Source organism: Nycticebus coucang, chromosome 21 (assembly GCF_027406575.1).
Source record: "Nycticebus coucang isolate mNycCou1 chromosome 21, mNycCou1.pri, whole genome shotgun sequence".
NCBI classification, from domain to species: Eukaryota; Metazoa; Chordata; class Mammalia; order Primates; family Lorisidae; genus Nycticebus; species Nycticebus coucang.
Window position 1 is genome coordinate 45,241,025 of NC_069800.1, and position 21,880 is coordinate 45,262,904.

The 21,880-nt window shown below is 36.7% G+C and overlaps 1 protein-coding gene and 1 non-coding gene across 6 annotated transcripts in view; one reads left to right on the forward strand and one right to left on the reverse strand.

Moving 5' to 3' along the window:
- Nucleotides 1-21,880, forward strand: part of RALGAPB (Ral GTPase activating protein non-catalytic subunit beta) — a 117,313-nt gene that overhangs the window by 36,055 nt on the left and 59,378 nt on the right. For 3 of the 5 annotated variants that reach the window (XM_053573877.1, XM_053573878.1, XM_053573881.1), the window contains 8 exons: nucleotides 6,545-6,676; nucleotides 13,408-13,586; nucleotides 14,765-14,913; nucleotides 15,040-15,256; nucleotides 17,484-17,519; nucleotides 18,721-18,922; nucleotides 20,183-20,350; nucleotides 21,340-21,454. In XM_053573877.1, the coding sequence (XP_053429852.1) occupies nucleotides 6,545-6,676; nucleotides 13,408-13,586; nucleotides 14,765-14,913; nucleotides 15,040-15,256; nucleotides 17,484-17,519; nucleotides 18,721-18,922; nucleotides 20,183-20,350; nucleotides 21,340-21,454 (1,198 nt within the window). The remainder of the gene's footprint in view (nucleotides 1-6,544; nucleotides 6,677-13,407; nucleotides 13,587-14,764; nucleotides 14,914-15,039; nucleotides 15,257-17,483; nucleotides 17,520-18,720; nucleotides 18,923-20,182; nucleotides 20,351-21,339; nucleotides 21,455-21,880) is intronic. The other 2 variants (XM_053573879.1, XM_053573880.1) reach the window with 1 other exon arrangement.
- LOC128574428 (U4 spliceosomal RNA) lies at nucleotides 12,601-12,738 on the reverse strand. The gene has a single exon (XR_008376781.1). It is a non-coding gene; the product is annotated as a U4 spliceosomal RNA (small nuclear RNA).

A 21,880-nucleotide genomic window follows, 5' to 3' on the forward strand; every position in this document is an offset into this window, starting at 1 on the left:
ATTTTGAAAAAACAAGCCATAGAAAGGTATAAGAGAAAAAGTTAAGTTTTCTAGAAATCCTGCGTGCTCTCTCTCTCTATATATTTACATATAATTTTACAGAAATGAGATCATGCTATCTATGCTACTTTATAGCCAAAGGCAGTTTTTTATAATAATAATTGTATTTTTTTTTTTTTTTTTTTTTACCATTTATGTATAATATCCCTTTTCACTATTCTATGAGTAACCTGTTAGGTACATTTTTTTCAGACCTGTTTTTTCATTTCAACCCTACATACTTTAATATATAGGCATACCTCTTTTTATTATACTTCACTTTATTATATTGCATATTTTACAAATTGAAAGCTCATGGCAGCCCTACCTCAAGCAAGTCTACTGGTGCCATTTTTCCAATAGCAAGTATTCACTTTGTGTCTCTGTGTTACATTTTGGTGATTCTTGCATATTTCATAGTTTTTCATTATTATTATATCTGTTATAGTGATCTGTGATCTTTGATATTAACAATGTAATTGTTTTGGAGTGTTCCGAATCACTCCCATGTAAAACAGTGAACTTAATTGATTAGTCTTTTATGTCTTCTGACTGCTCAACAGCTAGCGGTTCACCTATCTCCCTCTTCTAGGGCCTCCTGAATCCCCGAGAGAAAATAATATTGAAATTAGTCCAATTAATAACCTCTAAGTGTTCAAGTAAAATGAAGAATTGCGTGTCTCTCACTATAAATCAAAAGCTCGAAATGATTAAGCTTTGTGAGGAATGTGTGTGAAAAGTTGAGGTAGGCTGGAAGCTAGGCCTGTTGCACCGAACAATCAAGTGTGAGTGCAAACGCAAAGTTCTTGAAGAAAATTGAAAATGCCACTTTAGTGTACACAGGAAAGTGAAATAGCCTTATTACTAATATGGAAAAAGTTTGGTCTAGATAGAAGATACAACCAGCCACAGTGTTCCCTGAAGCCAAGGCCTTAACTCACTCTTCAATTCTATGATGACTGAGAGAGGTGAAGCTGCACAAGAAAAGTTTGACGGTAGCAGAGGGTGGTTCGTGAGGTTTAAGGAAAGAAGTTGTCTCCTTAACATGAAAGTATAAGGTGTGAAGCATGAAGTGCTTATGTGGAAGTTGTAGCAAGTTATCCAGAAAATTTAGCTAAGAATATTGATGAAAGCGGCTATACTGAACAACCGATTTTTAGTATAGATGAGACATCCTCTATTGGAAAAAGATGACATCTAGGATTTTACAGCTAGAGAGATGTCAGTACCTTGCTTCAAAGCTTCAGAGGATAGGCTGACTCTTAGGGGCTAATGCAGCTGGTGGTAAGGTTGCAGTCAATGCTCATTTACTATTTTGAAAATCAGAAAATCACCCTTTAGAATTGCTAAATCTTCTCTGCCTGTGCTCTATAAATGGAAGACAAGCCTTGACAACAGAATGTCTGTTTACAGCATGTTTGCTGAATATTTTAAGCCCACTGTTGAGACCTTCTGTTTAAAAAAAGATCCTTTTCAAAATACTTCTGTTTGTTGACAGTCTGTCCAGTCACAAGAGCTCTAATGGTGATGTACGAGATGAATGTTTTCGTAGGTGCTAACACACATTGATTCTCTCCAGTCCATAGAGCAAAGAGTAATTTTGACTTTCAAGTTTTATTATTTAAGAAATAGTTGGCCCTTGAATAACATGGGTTTGAACTGTATGGGTTCATTTATTCTTGGATTTTTTCCAATAAATATATTGGAAAAAATGTTTGGAGATTTGCAGCTATTGAAAAACTTGCAGATAAATCATGCAGCCTAGAAATACTGAAAAAATTAAGAAAAAGCTACATCATCAACGGTCTGTGAAGCTGGTGAATGATGCCCCATGATCATATCAATGTACACAGCTATGATTTAATAAAAAAAAATTTAAAAAAACTACATCATCAATGCATAAAATAGATACAGATACTATTATACACAAATCTATTATAAAAAGTTAAAATTTATCAAAACTTATGCAAACAAACAGACTGTACATGGCACCATTTGCAGTAATGCAATGTAAACATGTAAAGAAATATAAACAAAGATGTAGTATTAAATTATAACTGCTCAAAATTAACTATAGTACAGGCTGTACTACTATACTAATATCGTAGCCACCTCCTGTTGCTGTTTCAGGGAGCTAAAATGTAGCAGATAGCCACTTAAAATGCCATGTGATGCTAATTATCTCAGTGTGAAGAATTCATTCTCCAGTAAATTGCGTATCACGGTAAAAAGCGATTTTCGTGGTTTGGGGGTATTTTTTATTGTGTTAGTGCAATACCATAAACCTTGAATCAGTAATACTATAGGACCCACATGAAGTGCCACTAGTGATGCTGAAAGTGCTCCCAAAAAGCAAATTCTGACATTACAAGAAAAAGTTAAATTGCTTGATATGTACTATAGATTGAGGTCTGCAGCTGCAGTTACCTGCCATTTCAGACAGATGCTTCATCTTGTAAACAGATGATGTGAACTTATGGTATCAATAAATATAGTATAGTACTATAAATATATTTTCTTTTCCTTGTGACTTGCAGTAGCTACTCACAGGTGTGACCATAGTGTACTGCAGCCTCAAACTCCTGGGCTCAAGACATCCTCCTGCCTCAGCTTCCCAAGTAGCTGAAAGTACAGGCATATGTCACCACACCTGGCATTTCCTTATGATTTTCTTAAAAACATTTTCTTTTCCCTAGCTTATTATAGTGTAAGAATATAGGGTGTATTTTATATGTATATATTAAGTTACAAAATATATGTTAATTGATTATGTTATAGATAAGGCTTCTGGTCAAAAGTAGGCTATTAGTAGTTAAGGATTTAGGGAGTAAAAAGTTATATGTGGAGTTCTGACTTCGTGGAGGTTGACACCCCTGATCCCGTGTTGTTCAGGGATTAACTATACATTTTATGAGGTTATAACTGCCATAGGTTGTGATTCCTCTGATGGATCTAAACAAAGTAAATTGAAAACCTGGAAAGGAGTCATCATTGATTAAGAACATTCATGACTCAGAATCAACATTAACAGGAGTTTGGATGTTAGTGTTGTGGATGACTTTAAGGAGTTAAAGATTTCAGTGGAAGAAATAACTGCTGATGTGGTGGAAGTAGCAAGAGCACTAGAATTAGAAGTGGCACCTGAAGATGTGACTAAATTGCTGTAATTCATAATAAAACAAATAGATAAGGAATTATTAATTGCTTCTTATAGATGAGCAAAGAAGGTAGTTTCTTGAGGTGGCATCTACTCCTGGCAGAGATGCCTTGAACATTGTTGAAATGACAACAGAGGATTTAGACTATTACATAAAATTTGGAATAATTAAGAATATTTTTGAGAGAATTGACTCCAAATTTGGAGAAAGTTTACAGTAGGTAAAATGCTATCAAACAGCATCACATGCTACAGAGAAACTCGTGAAAGGAAGAGTAAATTGGTGTGACAAACTTCATGGTTATCTTATTTTAAGAAACTGCTCAGCCACCCCAACTTTCAACAACCACCTCCTTGATCAGTCAGTAGCTATCACCATCAAGGCAAGACCCTCCACTGGAAAAAAATGACAACTTGCTGAAGGCGCAGGTGATCCTTAGCATTTGTTAGCAATAAAGTATATATATATTGATTTTTTCAAATGTTTGGTATAATTTATTGATCATCATCCAGTTTCTCTCCAAAAGGGTTCTTCTGCATTTTTCCAGTCCCCTTTTACTTGGTTCACTGCCACCAGTATCCCAGTTACCAGAATCCTTTCCAGTCTTTTCCTTAGGTGATTTATGTTTTGATTCTGATCTTTGTCTAGTTATTTTTTGTTTTCCCAGTCTTTTTCTTTTCTTTTTTTTTAACACATAGTGCTATTGCATACTAAATAAATTATAGTAATAGTGTAAAAGTAACTTTAATATGTGCTGGGTAGCCAAAACAATTCATGTGAATTGCTTTATTGCAGTATTTGGAACTTGAACCTGAATTATCTCCCACGTATGCCTGTATAACACTAGATCTAGATGAGGAATCTTTTAATAACATGATTATAATACTCTTATCACACCTAAAGATGTTCTTACATATCAGCTGGTTAGTGTTCAAATTTCCCTGTATAGTCAGCCTTCTGTATTCATGGGTTTTGCATTCATGGCTTCAAAATATTTGGAAAAAGAATTCTGTTAAGTTCCAAAAAGCAAAACTTGAATTTGCTGTGTACTAAGTACTGCATTGAATCCACATGAATATATGAATTTTATTAGCTGTTTTTTTTTTTTTTTTTTTTTTTTTGAGATAGAGCCTCACTCGCCCTGGGTAGAGTGTTATGACATCTCAGCTCACATCAACCTCCAACTCCTGGGCTCAAGAGATTCTCCGCTTCCCAAGTAGCTGTGACTACAGGCGCCTGCCACAACGCCCGGCCACTTTTTGGTTGCAGCTGTCATTGTTGTTTGGCAGGCCCGGGCTGGATTCGAACTCACCAGCTCAGGTGTATGTGGCTGGCACCTTAACCACTTGAGCCACAGGCACCGAGCCAATTCTCTCTTTTTTTTGATGATGTCTGATACTTGACACTTTAGTTACATTTGCTTTTTTTCATTGTTAAATAACTCTTAAGGTTATATTTCATTGGCTTTGTAGTTTGGCATTATATAAATGGAATTATTAATTTAATAATTTCTCTGTTTTGATATGTATATTGTTCCCAGTGTTTTACTTTGAAAATATTGTTGGGCTTGGTGCCCATGGCTCAGTAGTTAGGGCGCTGGCCACATACACCCAAGCAGGCGGGTTTGAACCCAGCCCGGGCCTGCTAAACAACAATGACAACTACAATAAAACATAGCTGGGCATTGTGGTGGGCACTGGTAGACCCAGCTACTTGGGAGGCTGAGGCAAGAGAATTGCTCAAGCCCAAGAGTTTGAGGTTACTGTGAGCTATGATGTGAGCTATGAGGGCGACATATGGAGACTCTGGCTCAAAATATATGTGTGTGTGTATATATAATAAATATATGTATTTATACTTAACATATAAATATATATATTCTGCCTCTTTAGGGCCTTCGTCTACATATATAAATGTGTGTGTATATATATTATAAATATATTTATACTTATATATAAATATATATATATTCTGCCTCATTAGGGCCTTCATCTATATATATGTAAATATATCTATAAATATATATTATATATACACACATAGTTGATATGAATACTTTATACATAGGCTTTGTATGTATTCTATTATTTTTATTTTATTTTTGAGACAGAGCCTCAAGCTGTCGCCCTGGGTAGAGTGCTATGGCATCACAGCTCACAGCAACCTCCAATTCCTGGGCTCAAGCGAGTCTCCTGCCTCTGCCTTCCAAGTAGCTGGGACTACAGGTGCCCGCCATAACACCCAGCTATTTTTGGTTGCAGCCATTATTGTTGTTTGGCGGGCCTGGTCTGGATTCGAACCTGCCAGCTCAGGTGTATGTGGCTGGCGTCTTAGCCTCTTGAGCCCCAGGCACCGAGCCTGTTCTATTATTTTTATTAAGATAAAATCCCTTGCTGTAGAATGATTGAGTTGAAGGACTTTGAACAGTTTTAATACATTTAGACTATTACAGTTTTTTTTGTTTGTTTGTTTGTTTTGGGTTTTTTTTTTTTTTTTTTTTTTTGAGACTGTCTCCCTCTGTCATCCCAGATAGAGTGCAATGGTGTCATCACAGCTCACTGCAACCTCAAACTCCTAGGGTCAGGCACTTTTCCTGCCTCACCCTCCTAAGTAGTTAGGACTGCAGGTAGCATGCCATTATGCCTGGCTAACTTTTTTCTATTTTTTTGTCTCATTCTTGGACAGGCTGGTCCCAAACTCTTGGCCTCAAGCAGTCCTCCTGCCTTGGCCTCCCAGAGTTATAGGATTATAAGGGTGAGCCACCTCACCCAGCATAAAATAATACTATGAGTAATTCAGTTGTTGAATTGAATTCCTTCTATGCTGTACCATAAATTCTAAATTTCTTATAAAATTGTTACCAATAAGTGATAGCTTAGTTAACATTGAAGAAATTTGTAGTGGGATGAATTTTTCCAAAATAATTTAAATAATATTTATATTATCTTAATTACTATGAATAAATTACACCATTATATAATATATAATTTTATTTATAAGTAACATATTTAAATACAACGTTTAAATAATTTAAATGTTGTAAATAAAGTATCTTAATTTTTTTAACTGACACATAATTATACATATTTATGGGGTATATAGTGATGTTTTGATGCATTAATATACAGTGAACACATCAGGGTAGTTCATATATTCATCATCTCAAACATACAAAACTAGAAATCCCCTTTTGGTTTGCCTTGTTTATAAATGAAGATTTTCATGTATTTTGTTCACTTAATGTGAGGTATACTTCTCATCTATTTTCTCTTAAGTTTCTATGCTTGAATGTTTTTTTCATTCTTTTAAGAACTGAGCTCAGTGATGTGTATTTTTTTATTTTTTAGATTGCTGCGTTTTACATATGGTCCTTCATTTCCTCCATTTAAAGTTCCCGATGAAGATGCCAGTCTAATACCTCCAGAAATGGATAATGAGTGTGTTGCACAGACTTGGTTTCGCTTTTTACATATGTTAAGGTATTGTTATTTTATTATCTCATGTGCTCTTTACCCAGTAAGTGTCTTAGGGCAGGAACCATGCTGGATGGAACTCTCTGGTTTGAATTCAGAATGGGTACACTATCCACAGTCCATAAAGCTCAGTCCATTAAATGGAACCAGAGTAGACGACAAACACATCCACATCAAGTCTTCTCGCTCTCCCCACCTCACAGTGTTAGGCCGTCCTCAGCTGCTGTTGTTTACACGATTTAAGAACTTGTTTCCTGTGGTAGATGCAGCCCTGTTCTCTTGCCTGTGGCTGTAGCCTGGATGCTGATCTCTTTTCCAGGACTTTGTAACATCTTGTGGTAAAGGCTCCTCTCTGTCCTGCACTCACTGGTTATTCTGCCTCTTTTGGGCCTTCGTCTAGTGGCCTGTTGATTAAAATTTCACTGAGAGATATGTCCTAAAATTTCAAAGAAGGATATACTCCTATTTTGTAGTAATTCTGTTTAGTTTAGTTTCATCACTTCCTACTTGCCCTTTTCCAACCCCATTCATGTGCTCTTTGGAACTTTGAGACAAAGTTTTACTCTATCCCCCTCGGTAGAGTGCCTTGGGGTCACAGCTCACAGCAACCTCTAACTCTTGGGTTTAGAAGATTCTCTTGCCTCAGCCTCCCGAATAGCTGGGACTACAGGTGCCCACCACAATGCCTGGCTATTTTTTTTTGCAGTTTTGGCTGGGGCTGGGTTTGAACCCGCCACCCTCGGTATATGGGGCCGGTGCCCTACCCACTAAGCCACAGGCACCACCTGATTAACCTCATTTTTTCTATTTGCATATTGATGATTCTAAATTACTTTCTACAAGATTTTTTTTATAAATTAGAGGAGTTAACCATTTTCTGTCATTTCTTTCTAGTTTGTAGTTACAGTTCGTGTTTCTTAGCTTGAAGTGATTTTAGTTTTTGGATGTCTTTTTCTGTGATCATTTTATGTATTTTTTAAGATTATTAAGTCTGTGTTTTGGGTGGCGTCTGTGGCTCAAGGAGTAGGGCGCCAGTCCCATATGCTGGAGGTGGTGGGTTCAAACCCAGCCCTGGCCAAAAACCACAAAAAAAAAGAAAGTCTGTGTTTTTTGATCAAATAGATACTGATATTTGCCTATGATTTTTTCTCATTTTGTTTCCTGTGTAATAATAAGTTATATAGACCAGAATCTGTCTCTAGTTTACATATTATTCCATTAATTTCTTCATTTATTCATATACCAGATTCACACTTTACGTTTTGTTAACTTTATGTTTACTGTTACCTGGTAAGCTTAATGACTTTTCCCCTCTTTTCTTCTGTTTAACATTTCAGATGAATTTCAGAGTCAATTTGTTAAGTTAAAAATATATAAGCAAACAAAAAAACACCAGAACTTTTGGGGTTTGGGTTGTTTGTTGACTAGGGTAAGGAACATGTCCTGCTTTATTTAGTACTTGAACCTGAAGTGGGGAGTAGCTTTGGTCATACTCATTCAGGGATCTGGCCTGGCAGAGGCTCTCCCATCTTCCTCATATGACTCCATTAGGGCCTCAATGTTATAAGCAAGAGCCTTTGTATCTGGCTAGCAGATAGGGAAGAGAAAGTAAGAAAATTGTGTGGGAGTTTTTCTTTCTGGGCCAGGCCTTGAAGTGATGTAAATCATTGTTACTCACATTCCGTTGGCCAGAACTCAGACACACACCACACTTAATTGCAAGAGAAAAGAGACTCTGCCAAAGATGAGAATTATATTAAGCCTGAATTTATATTGAGGAAAAGCTAAGGAAAAAAGCCATTTTATACAAAAGACACTTGCACTCAAATGTTTATAGCAGCACTGTTTATAATTGCAAAGATGTGGAAATAACCCAAGTGCCCATCAGTACATGAATGGATTAATAAATGGTGGTCTATGTATACTATGGAATACTATTCAGCCATTAAAAAGATGGTGGTCTGGTATCTTTAATAACGACCTGGATGGAATTAGAGACTATTCCTTCAAAATGGAATAGAAAGACAAACACCATGTGTATTCAATACTAAACTGGAACTAGTCGATCATCACTTAATGTGTTCCTATAAAAGCAAAACTTAGTGAAATTTGAGAAGGTGGGAGGGGAAAGAAAGTTGAGTAAATTCACAACTAACAGATACATTACATACTTTCTAGGAGAAAGGGACACTTATAAGTCTGACTTAAAATATACAAAAGCTAACTGTGTAACCAAAATGTGTGTACCCCACTGATACTCTGAAATTTTTTTTTAAAAGCTGATATCTTGGCTCAGCACTCATAGCACAGTGGTTATAGAGCTCGCAACATGCACCAAGGCTGGCAGGTTCAAGCCTGGCCTAGGCCAACTAAACAACAATGACAACTGCAACAAAAATAGCCGGGCGTTGTGGCGGGCGCTTGTAGTCCCAGTTATTTGGGAGACTGAGTCAAGAGAACCGCTTGAGCCCAGGAGTTTGAGGTTGCTGTGAGCTGTGACGCTACGGCACTCTGGCAAGAGTGACATAGTGAGACTGTCTCAAAAAAAAAAAACATATCTTGTATTCTGATCATCTTGGGCAACATAATGAGGTCCCATCTCTACCATGAATTATAAAAAAAAATTAGCTAGACTTGGTGTGCTAATTTGGAAGGGAAAGGCAGGCTCATCACTTGAGTCCAGGAGTTTGAGGCTGCGTGTGCCACTGCACTCTAGCCTGGACGGCAGAGCAAGATCTCGGTCTTTTTTCTTTAAAAAAAATAAAATAAATATAAAACAATTATGTTTTGAACTTCCTTTTGTTCTTATTTTCATTGGAATGCCTCTAACATACGGAATTTTGAGTAGGATATTGGTTGTCGATGTTAGGTATTCTTTTTTTTTTTTTTAGAGAGAGCCTCAAGCTGTCGCCCTGGGTAGAGTGCTGTGGCATCACAGCTCACAGCAACCTCTAACTCCTGGGCTCAAGCAATTCTCCTGCTTCTGTCTCCCAAGTAGCTGGGACTACAGGTGCCTGCCACAAAGCCAGGCTATTTTTTGGTTGCAGCCATCATTGTTGTTTGGCAGGCCCAGGTTGGATTCGAACCCGCCAGCTCAGGTGTATGTGGCTGGTGCCTTAGCCGCTTGAGCCACAGGCGCTGAGCCTAGATATTCTTTTTTACGCTCCTGGTTTCCTAAGCAATTTAGAAGTTTAAAAAATATAAAGAAAATCAAGAATAATATTGAATTTTTTCAAATCATATAATTAAATGGTTTGTCTTTTTTTACCGACTGATGTGATACATTAATTTCTCAATGTTGAGCCATCCTTTATTTCTTTTTTTTTTTTTTTTTTTTTGCCATCCTTTATTTCTGAGAGAAAAGTTATGCTTGGTTATGGAATGCTATTCTTTTAATGTTTTCCTGAGTTGTCTCTAGTTCTATTTTTTTGACTAAATTGTGTTTTGGTAACTTAAACAAAAAAGAATAAGAAAATTTCCTGGGGCAGCACTTGTGCTCAGTGAATAGGGCGCTGGCCTCATATATCAAGGGTGGTGGGTTTGAACCCAACCCCTACCAAACTGCAACAAAAAATAGCCAGACCTGGCGGGTGCCTGTAGTCCCTTCTATTCTGGAGGCTGAGGCAAGAGAATCGCCTAAGCCCAAGAGTTGGAGGTTGCTGTGAGCTGTGATGCACTGTACCAAGGGCAAGACTCTAACAAAAAAAAAAAGGAAAGGAAAGAAAACTTCCTATCTTCTTCTATATTGTGTGAAAGTTTTGTGTTTCTTAAGAGTTTGAAATAAATGCAATAAAACTCTAGTTCTGGAATCTATTTTTAGAGGTAGTTCTTGGGTAATCTTTTGTGTTTCTTTGCTCCTTAATTAATCTCTTCAGGCTTAGTCTTTCTTTTTGAGCTGACTTTGGTATTTTAATCAGCCTTCTTTTGTACACTGAGTATTAGCATCTGAGATTTGAGTTCTAAAGATTCCAGACACACCCCACCCCACCCCCGTTTTTTTTTTCCTTTTTATAATTTCTGTTTATTGTTATGCTCTTACATGTTTTTTTTTGTTTTGTTTTGTTTTTTGAGACAGAGCCTCAAGCTGTTGCCCTGGGTAGAGTGCCTGGGTAGAGTGCCGTTGCATCACTGCTCACAGCAACTTCCATCTCCTGGGCTAATCAGCCTTCTTTTGAATGTAAAGAATGAGTGTCTATTTAATGGGTGCAAGTAAAAAAGAGGTTATTTATGTGAAGTTACAGATGTCTCACAGGGCTCTAAAAACAAGCAGTTTTCATGTTGGGGAGGAATCAAGGCAGCCTTGGGACAAGCCGCTCTTTCCTCTGTCTCTTAATTTTTTTTATGCTCTTGTGCATGCAGTTCTCCTTCTCCAGCAGGCTTCTCCTGAGTTCTTTTTCTGCCTTTGGGAGGTATATGTTACCCTGTGATAACTGCCTAGTGGTGTCAATAGCTGTGATACTGTGTGACACTGTGTAACTTCACCTCTAGTCCTTTCCGTTCACTTAGGCTTTCTTTCCCTTTGCTCAGATTCTCAAAAGAGATAAATTAGATCAAATTATTGTTGTTAATTAGGCTATGTTAGTTTTAGGTCTCCAGCAGACATCTGGATACACTTGTTTAGTACAGTTTTACCTCGCTTAAATGAGCTGTGGATAGGTGGGAGGCAGGTAAGTGAGGATTATTCAGAAGAGGCTATTATGGTTATTGGCAAATTTCCTGGGATGAGGACTGAATATGATGGGAGAGACAGACATCAAAACTTTGTCTGTTTCCTTTTTTGTTTGTAGCATGAGAACCAGAATATTCAAATGCTTGCCCTGGACTTGTTTGTGACCACCTGCCCTTTAGGCCTTACCTAGAGATTCTATTTCTTTTTCTTTTTTTTCTTTTTAAGAGACAGAGTTTCACTATGTCGCCCTCGGTGGAGTGCTGTGGCATCACAGCTCACAGCAACCTCCAGCTCTTGTGCTTAGGCGATTCTCTTGCCTCAGCCTCCCAAGTAGCTGAGACTACAGGTGCCGGCCACAACGCTCAGCTATTTTTTTGTTGCAGTTTGGCCGGGCTGGGCTCGAGCCCACCACCCTCCATGTATGGGGCTGGCACCCTACTCAGTGAGCTACAGGCATTGCCCAAGATTCTATTTCAGTAAATTTAGGTGGAATCTGGATTTTTAACAGGCTCGCTAAATGGGTCAGTTACACAAGGGCATTGGGAACTGCAGGAATACAGTTTCTGATATGTTTTGTATCTTTTGTTACCATTCTCATTCCAAATTTTATTTATTTTCTTGAATTTGTTCTCTGAATATTTGGGTGCCAGTAAATCATTTCTGGTTTACATTTGGAGGAGCTGATATAGCCTTTCTCTCCCCAATTTTCGATAGGTAATAGACATGAATTTAGCAGAGCTCTGCTGGACTTAAGTGTAGTCCATTTCAACCTTACTTCCTACTTTTCTAACTTCTGAGTAGATAAACTGCAACCCCCAGCAGATATTACTGCTAGAGACTTCTTACCTCCTCTGCCCCACATGATGGATTACTGTTCTGTGGACACATTGGAAACCCATTTTTCATGCATTAACACATGTCCTGTTTCCTACTTAGTGTTATTTAAAATTGAAGGGTCTTTTGGTGGGTGGGAAAAAAGGGTTCAAAGGGCAGAGCATGTATAGGCCATGAATTTCTATTTCTTAGCCTTAATTCTTCTGCTTTGTAGCTAGTGGAAATTCTACTGGCTGTAGGTTATCAATATCACCCTGAATTGGAGAAGCTATTGAATTAACAGCTAAGCAGACTGTTTTGAGTAGAAATATAAATCTGTTTTTTAATGGAAAAATTTTAAATTATTTGTACATAAAATATAACTCAAGCTCAAATATTAATGCATTGGTTTTTAAAAACATTTTTTAAATTTTTTTACTAAATTCAGTCTTTGTAGAGACTGTCAAAAATTACCAATGCCAAGTGTATTTCAAGTCATCATGGTGGGGTATAGGAAAAGTTCAATTAACAATAATCGTGCCTCAGATGAACCTCATTGACTATGATACTGCTACTGGGCAAAGCTAATAAATTGTTTTGAGAGGTATTTTTTTTTTTTTGTAGAGACAGAGTCTCACTTTATCGCCCTCGCGTCACACAGCTCACAGCAACCTCTAACTCCTAGGCTTAGGTGATTCTCTTGCCTCAGCCTCCCAAGTAGCTGAGACTACAGGTGCCCGCCACAACGCCTGGCTATTTTTTTGTTGCAGTTTGGCCAGGTCAGGGTTTGAACCTGCCACCCTCAGTGTATGGGGCTAGCACACTACTCACTGAGCCATAGGCGCTGCCTGAGATGTATGGTTTTAGTACATACATAAAACTGTGAAATGTTAATATTAAAGTAAAATTTTTTCTTTGGATTTCTTGTTGATTTATTTATAGTTTTACCATTTCATTGCTTAATTCCAAATATATTGGGAAAAATACCTATGTGTATTCTTAAAATATTAAAACCTTTTCTAGTCTTACTTTGATTCTCATTCTCAGAATAGAAGGAATGAGTTTGTGCAAATACACTGCACATCTTCTGTATAAGTGTTAATGTTTAAATCCCTAGCCCGTTTAATACAGATTAGTCTCCTCTCTGAATCAAAGAAATAGGCATGAAAGTCCTGTTTTTAAATTAAGATTGCATGTATTTTATTGCTATAGAAATTTCTAAATGTGTAATTATTTCTTCTCTCTCTTTTGATAGTAATCCTGTGGATTTGAGTAATCCAGCTATTATAAGCTCTACCCCCAAATTTCAGGAACAGTTCTTGAATGTGAGCGGAATGCCGCAAGAATTGAATCAGTATCCCTGCCTTAAACATCTGCCTCAAATATTTTTTCGTGCCATGCGTGGAATCAGCTGTCTGGTGGATGCATTCTTAGGTGAATTTTATATATGTTGCTAGGTGTATGAAGAGCTACATTTAGATAACACTAGAGTTGTAATAGAAGCTATTACAGAAAACCCAAAAGAAAAGATAAACAGATTTGATGACAACAAACTAGGAAAAATTATTTGCAATAAATATAGTAGCTAGAAAATTATTTTTGTCTTTATATAAATAGAACAAATAAAATGCTAAAAGAAAGAGTTTTTTCTGATAGATCTATGAATAAAGGAATGAATAAATGATTACAAAAGAAAAATGTTCATGCTCACTAGTTATCTGAGGATTAAAATACATTAGGGACCAATCTCATGTATATCATTTGAAATCAAATTATGCCTTTTGTGAACTGCTTTTTTAAACTGTTTTTCACATTATTTATTTATTTTTTTTTTTTTTGGTTTTTGGCCGGGGCTAGGTTTGAACCTGCCATCTCCGGCATATGGGACCGGCGCCCTACTCCTTGAGCCATAGGCACCACCCTGTTTTTCACATTTTAGATGTACACACATCAAAAGTCAGAACTTTTTTAAACCTTTTGAAAGGCAGTATTATTTATTTATTTCTAAAACATTTGTTATATGCTCTTACTAATATATTATGCAATTAATATATTCTGATATACACAGTTTTGCTGCCACATAACAAGCCAAAATCCCAGTATACATAAGATAGTTTATTTTCACATACATTAATTCCAGGGCTTGGCAGTTTAGGGCAGTACCACTGTCTGGAATCCTAGGCCTTTCTTCCATCTTGTGATTCCCTATCCTTTGTGCACTGCCTTGTAAGCCGTGATGGTTGAGTGAGTTTTAGCCATCTTCTCTAGGAAATAGGAAGGAAGAAGAGTCTACAGCTGATTGATCCTTTTAAGAAAAATTCTCAGAAGAGTCACTCAACAATCATTAGCCTCTCCATGGTCAAAGCTGGCCACTCTAGCTGCAAGAGCAACTTGAAAATGGAGTCATTTATTTTTGTGTAGTCATGTCCAGCTAAAATTTTCTATTCCCCAGGAAGAAAGGGTGAATGGATATTAGGAGGCAATTAACATTCTCTGCTGTAGCATTAGTCTTTGTGTCCCAAGATTTTGCTAGTGTTGCTTGAGGAAGGTTTCCTGATCACATATTTTGAACTATCAAGAATAACTCCATTTGTCTTTTTTTTTTTTTAAAGGTATTTCTAGACCCCGATCAGACAGTGCTCCTCCAACACCTGTGAATAGATTAAGTATGCCTCAAAGTGCTGCTGTCAATACTACCCCACCACATAACCGGAGGCACCGGGCTGTTACTGTGAATAAGGCCACCATGAAGACAAGCACGGTAAGACTTTACATTACCATCGTTATGCTCTATAAGACTGGCTTTTTAATCTGCCATTCTTTTTAAAGTCCTCCTGTTTTCTCAGACTTTTCATAGATGCATGTGTTCTTATGGTTCTTCTAATAGGTTAGTACTGCTCATGCCTCAAAAGTTCAGCACCAGGCATCTTCCACCTCTCCTCTGTCAAGTCCAAATCAGACTAGTTCAGAACCCCGGCCACTGCCTGCCCCTCGGAGACCAAAGGTTAACAGCATCTTGAATCTCTTTGGATCATGGTTATTTGATGCAGCATTTGTTCACTGTAAACTTCATAATGGGATAAACAGAGACAGCAGCATGACTGGTAAATATTGCTCAAGAAATATGTTATCATTTTTTTCCTTTCCTTTTTTTTTTTCTTTTTAGTCTTTCCTACCTGCAAGATTAATATGTATCTTAAAAAGCTCTCTGTTTCTGACCAAGCACTGTGTTTTGCTTAACCCCTTCCAGCTGAAGTAATAGAACTTTGGAAGTTTTCCTTCTGTCTTTTTTAACGAATGTTCTATGAGGTTTGGCTTTTTTGTCTGTTTTTATTAGATACACTTCAGGTTAGTCATTTTTTGTTGAATCAAATTCCATTCAGTAGGTGGCCTGGAAGTTCCCTTCATGTCAGCCAGGATAATAATATTTATGTGAAGAATTAAAGATTTTGAGGGTCTTTATTTGACACAGCAATCAATGTAGCCTTGTTCTTTGTACCCTCAATGAAACCCCAACAATAAAAAAAAAAAAAAAAGAATTAAAGATTTTAAATCACAGGAAGTGTTTTCTTAGGTTTTGATAGATATTCATTCATTAGCACATGTAAATATCAGATAGTTTTTGCTTCTTAATAGATTTTAACATCTCAGATTTTAGTCTAGAGAACTTTATTTCAAGGGCATATTGCAAAATACCATTTGTTTTGTAACTTAATAACTGGCAGAAAATTAATAAATCAACCTCATTTTCATTTAGATTTTATTAACAAAATGAAACTAAATAAAATCTGATTTATTTTTTCCATCTTGCCATTATACTTGGCAGTAGTGTCATAGAATGCAAGATGGATGGACGGGGTGGAGCTCAGTGTTTTGAATATTTATGATACGTCTTTCAGAGCTGAAAAATAATACTGGCTGGCATTTATTGAGCTGCTATTACTATGCGCTAGGTACTGTGGTGTATGCATTAATGAGTGTATTGGTTGTTTAGTAAGAACGCATTTTTCTACTGGGGTCAGTAATAGATTAAGATAAAAAGATGCATCTCTAGGGAGAATGTTAATTCCAAGGATAAAACTTAACGGCTGCAGGGGTCTCTGCTGTCTCTCAGATGTACTCTTAGCTGTTACGTGTCATCTCAGAACCAGGATCTGTGCCTGTGAACATTATTCACATGTCATTATTTTGGATGTTCTTATAAATCTTTTAAATAATTTAGAAAAGTTGTGAATGTAAAGATTTTTAGGAATATAAATTGAGAATTACATGGTTTAGTTTAGGGAGTCCTTTGTTTATTCTGTTCAAATTCAGACTCTTTATATTCTGTCATTTCCATATTATAATTTTATTCACCAGTTTGAAAGCAGTGCTTATTTATGGATAAGTAAATGTACTTATAATGACTGAATGAAAACTTTTTTAAAAACCACTTTGGGGTTTTACTTTATGTTTATGTGCCTTATATTTTGAGTTTTCTGAACCATGTTTATATTTATTAATTTGTGTTGTATTTTCTAGAATGAATCAGTCATATTTTAAAAAATTTTTATTAAGATGTAATTCTTACAATGTAACTTTGGGTATAGAGCTGTTGATACTGAAATCCCTGAATCTAGAATGGCTTAACCTGCTTCTTCATTGCTGGGCTTGCTTATAGGGGATTGGCAGATCTTTTCCACTCTCTTAGGGCATTTGTAACAGCTTTGCTCACCCTCTTGTACCAGAATACAGAAACCAGAATTCATTTAACTCTTTTAACATGTTCCTTGTTGAGGAGAGGATAAAATCTCTTCTGATAGTGTTTAGAGATGATAAAGGCTGTTACATTACCCAGGAGATACGAGGTGTTCAAATAGTTGAAGGGGTTAGAATGCCTTTGGGTGTGGGGGAGGTTTGGGTATATTGACTTTTTAAAATACTGGCTGCCATCAAGGAATTCTGCCATGTAGTTCACCTTAAAATGTTTGCTTCTTTGAACTGGATAGCTTTAGATTTATATACTGTGCTTTGTAAAAGTAACATTGAGCTGGGAAGGGTTAATGAACTAAAATTTTAATGCACGTTATGGGCAGTTCAAAACCTCAATTCTTTGTAGTTGTGTTATTTTCTTTGTTCATTGTTTTGCATGATAACAAAAATCATAATTTTGGACCTGAATGCACAATTTCCTATGTTTTTGAACTAGCTTGTGGTATCGTAAAGCTTTTAATCTAACTTTTAAAAAGCTAAAAAGCTTCTTAACTTATTGTAAAATCTCACCATCTTTAAAGTATTTTATAATTACTGCTGTCCTTTGATTTGTTTCCATTTATTTCTATTATCTTGCAGCATCTTTTATCCAAATTCTTCTTTCTTATAAATCTTGTAAGTAGGAACCAGAAGCTTCTCCTTAATTGCAGTCATGTTTTTATTTTTTTCATAATTCCATTAAAAAATTTGAATGTCATTGTCTCTTGTAGTTTTTGCACTTGGGAAGAAAAATACTTTTCTGTGTTTTGAATGGGGAAGATTGTTGGCAAAAGCAAATTAATCTGCCTGAATCAGTCCCATTATTTCTGTATACTAGTCTGGTCATGTCATGAATTCCAGGACTTTGCACTAACTGTGTTTTGGCTTTTTTTTTTTTTTTTTAAAGCTTTAAGCTTATTTTTATACAGATTTAGTGTTTGATTTGTATGCATTCTGCATGTAGTGTTTTTCAAATGTATTATTGCTGGATAGCTTATTCAGGACTAAAAATGGCTCATGGGAAGTTGCATAAAGATTTATGCTTGACTCTGCATTTTATCAAATCTATTATTACAAAATAATTTAAGCATTTCATGTGGAGTAATAAAGGATTTCAGAGTGATTTTCAATACACTGTGAAATCTTTTGTTAAAAATAAAAGCAACTTTCAAAGGGCTTCTGTTTCAGTGATAACGAATGATCATAATAATCTTTCTTATCAATCCAATTTTCTGATTTATCAACCTCAAGTTAGCTGCTGTCTGTGGTTGTTAAAATTCATTCTCATTTTGCTTGGTTGGGCAATTCTTTGGTGTGTGTTTTGGAGTTGGGTGGGTGGGTAGAAATGCTTTCTCTTCTTCCCTATCCATTTCTTATTCTAACCTTGCCCTCTCCCTAAAGTATACAAACTGGCATGGGGTTGCCCATTTAATTATGATGCCCATATAGGGTAATGTGTAAGTTACAGTAGCTAATGTTTATCATTCCATAGAGGGAAGAAAAAAATAGAAAATAATAGAAAAGCCAAATTATGTATTATATATCTGTAAATACAGATATATACAAATGTCTTTTCTGATTAAAAATTCAGTTGAAAAATGCTTCTTGTAGAATCTGTTAAACTGACAGTGCCACTGTAAATTAATTTTTACTTATTTTCAAAGAAGATTTCAGAGAGCCCTTTTTAAAAAACATTAAGACATAGTTGCTAAATAAAAGCATTATTGGATTCAAGTAGCTATTTAATAACACCAACATTTGATCTTTGTGTCCAGGGTCCCATGAGCCTATTTGGCATATTGACAAACATAATAAAACACTCCTTTTCTCTCCCCAGCCATTACAACACAAGCTAGCATGGAGTTTCGACGGAAAGGGTCACAAATGTCCACAGACACCATGGTTTCCAATCCTATGTTTGATGCAAGTGAATTTCCTGATAACTATGAAGCAGGAAGAGCTGAGGCTTGTGGGACACTGTGTAGGATTTTTTGTAGCAAGAAGACTGGAGAAGAGATTCTGCCAGCTTATTTATCCAGGTCTTAGAATTTTTTGTTTGTTTTTCCATTTATATAGTTTTGATAATAAAACTATTGTAGCATGGCGTGATAGACTGAATTGATAAAAAATGTTGGTGTGAAATACCCACAAATGTTATCTGTAAGTAATTGAATTTTGCTTGAATTCTTCCATTTTACCTGCCTCATCAGATTCAGTAAAGACTCCTAAAGACTTTTTTATTTAGAAGTGTCATTTATTCCTTATTATTTGACTTTTATTAGTTATGGAGAGACTTGGAAAGATGATAACTTGTGAATAAATTTTTAGTATAGTATTAGGCATGTAGACAGCAGAAAAAGTCAGCTGTAAATCCTGCCTCCAAAAAGCTTATTTTCTAGAGTGAACAAAGCAAGGAACTCAAGTAACAATGATCCAATAGGAATAAGAAGTTGATGGGAGAGAGGCACAGATAAAGTGCTGTTGGCATTCAGAGGAAGAAGCAGTACACATTTATTGCAGGGCCTTCAAAAAAAGAGTTAGGGAGTCTTGGATGATTGTGCCATACTTACAAAGGATGGAGAGCATTTAGACTATTTTAGGTAGTTGGGTAGTGTCATCTTATTCAAATCTCTGGCATCAACTATCTTTGTGAACGGGTCAATTGCTTAGGCCAAAACCTAGGAATCACTCCTCTCCCTTTGTGTCTTTAGTTGCTCAGCCAACTCCTCCTGCCTTTCTGCTATTTAACACTCTTTCTGATCTCTTTCCACTCTGTCTCCACCATGACACTTCAGACATTACTTTTTGCCTAAATTAATAATAGCTTCCTATTTTTCTTGGCTCTCTTTTGCCCTCTTCAACTGATCCTTCATACACCTGCTGAAGTGAGGTTAATATCAACAAGAGCATTTGTGTATCTATATACCTACTAGGTTCTCAAGAGAGAGGATTAAACTGACTCTCAGAAAGAACCAGGTGCAGAAGCATATAGACATGAAAAAGAATGATCATGCAGGGAACTAGGCAGGGGTATCTTAACCATAGACCCTTGACTTAAGCAAGAAGCTAGGCTTACACTTTAAGAAGTTGTAACAAACGCGAATCTTTTTTCTTCATTATGAAAGACAATTTGGTTCTTACTGTATGTGAATCAGAATTGTTTTAATTCCAGTAAGATCTTTTAAAAGATAGAAAATAGTGAAGAAAAGAAATAGACTTTTAGATGACTATGTAGAAAATAATAATTATGAAAACGTTTGATAAGCAGTTTATTTAAATTTTTTTTCTTGCTTTCCTAGATTTTACATGCTTTTAATTCAAGGTTTGCAGATAAATGATTATGTGTGCCATCCTGTCTTGGCCAGCGTTATTCTAAACTCCCCTCCTTTGTTCTGCTGTGACTTGAAAGGGATTGATGTTGTGGTTCCTTACTTTATTTCAGCTCTTGAAACCATTTTGCCTGACAGGTAAGCTATCATTCTCTGCTGTTATCAGTTGTCTGGTCTGGCCTGGTCTGTTTTTGTGCTTCCTCCCCTCCTTCCTAATGTATCCTGTCCAGTTGTCTTCATAGTCCAGGGGAACTCAGGCCACATTAAGCAAATGTAGAACGTTCACACCTACCTTTCATCTGAACTCCTTCAGTTCTGAATTGTCTGTGGGCTTGTTGAATCTTTCCTGGTCTGTTCTAGAGGGATAAGAGCACTCCAGCCCAGAAGTTCTTCTTTTGTCAAGAAGGCCTCACATTTTTTTTTTTTTTTTTGTAGAGACGGAGTCTCACTTTATGGCCCTTGGTAGAGTGCCATGGCCTCACACAGCTCACAGCAACCTCCAACTCCTGGGCTTAAGCTATTCTCTTGCCTCAGCCTCCCGAGTAGCTGGGACTACAGGCGCCCGCCACAACGCCCGGCTATTTTTTGGTTGCAGTTTGGCCGGGGCTGGGTTTGAACCCGTCACCCTCTGTATATGGGGCCTGCGCCTTACCGACTGAGCCACAGGCGCTGCCCCAGGCCTCACATTTTAAATAAAGAAATAAATCGGGCGGCACCTGTGGTTCAGTGGGTAGGGCGCCAGCTCCATATACCGAGGGTGGCGAGTTCAAACCCGGCCCCTGCCAAACTGCAACAAAAAAAATAGCCAGGCGTTGTGGAAGGTGCCTGTAGTCTCAGCTACTCCAGAGGCTGAGGCAAGAGAATCACCTAAGCCCAGGAGTTGGAGGTTGCTGTGAGCTGTGCCACACCATGGCACTCTACCAAGAGTGATAAAGTGAGACTCTGTCTCTACAAAAAAATAAATAACTAATAAATAAATAAATAAATCAAATTCTAGTTTAGTAACATTTTAACAGAAATTCACACACATATACTTGGATTGTGGGAAATTGGCATAACATGTATTTGGCAATAGCTAGAAATGTCCTTTAGTTAAAAAATACTAATAGCTTTTTATTTTTTGGCAGAGAACTCTCAAAATTCAAAAGCTATGTAAATCCAACAGAATTGAGAAGATCTTCCATTAACATCCTGCTTTCTTTGTTACCCCTCCCTCATCATTTTGGCACAGTCAAATCAGAGGTACTATTTTAAAGTTTTTAATATTCTCCATCCTGTTTTGTGTGCTAATTTAAGTCAAATTATGTTTTAAAAATGGAGCAGGAGTTCAAAAAATAAAAACTCAAGTTATTTCAAGTACGTTAACAAAGTTGATTTGTTATGTTATTTTTTTCTGTCAGTCTGCCAGCAAGTCTTAGCCTATGATTTCAAGTAGTTGTAGGCTAGTGATATCTGATAACCTGTGTGAATGAGTTAGTGATAGATTTAGCACAATGACAAGTATCAGACTGAAAGCCTTGCTCATTAGACTGATCTGTTTGTATCTAGCGTGGTGTTTTTCAACCTTTTTTATCTCATGGCACATTTGAACCTATACTTAAACTTCTGTGGCACACTTAAATTATGTTGATCAAAAAAAAGAGTAAAGTTCCAGGTGTGGTGGCTCAT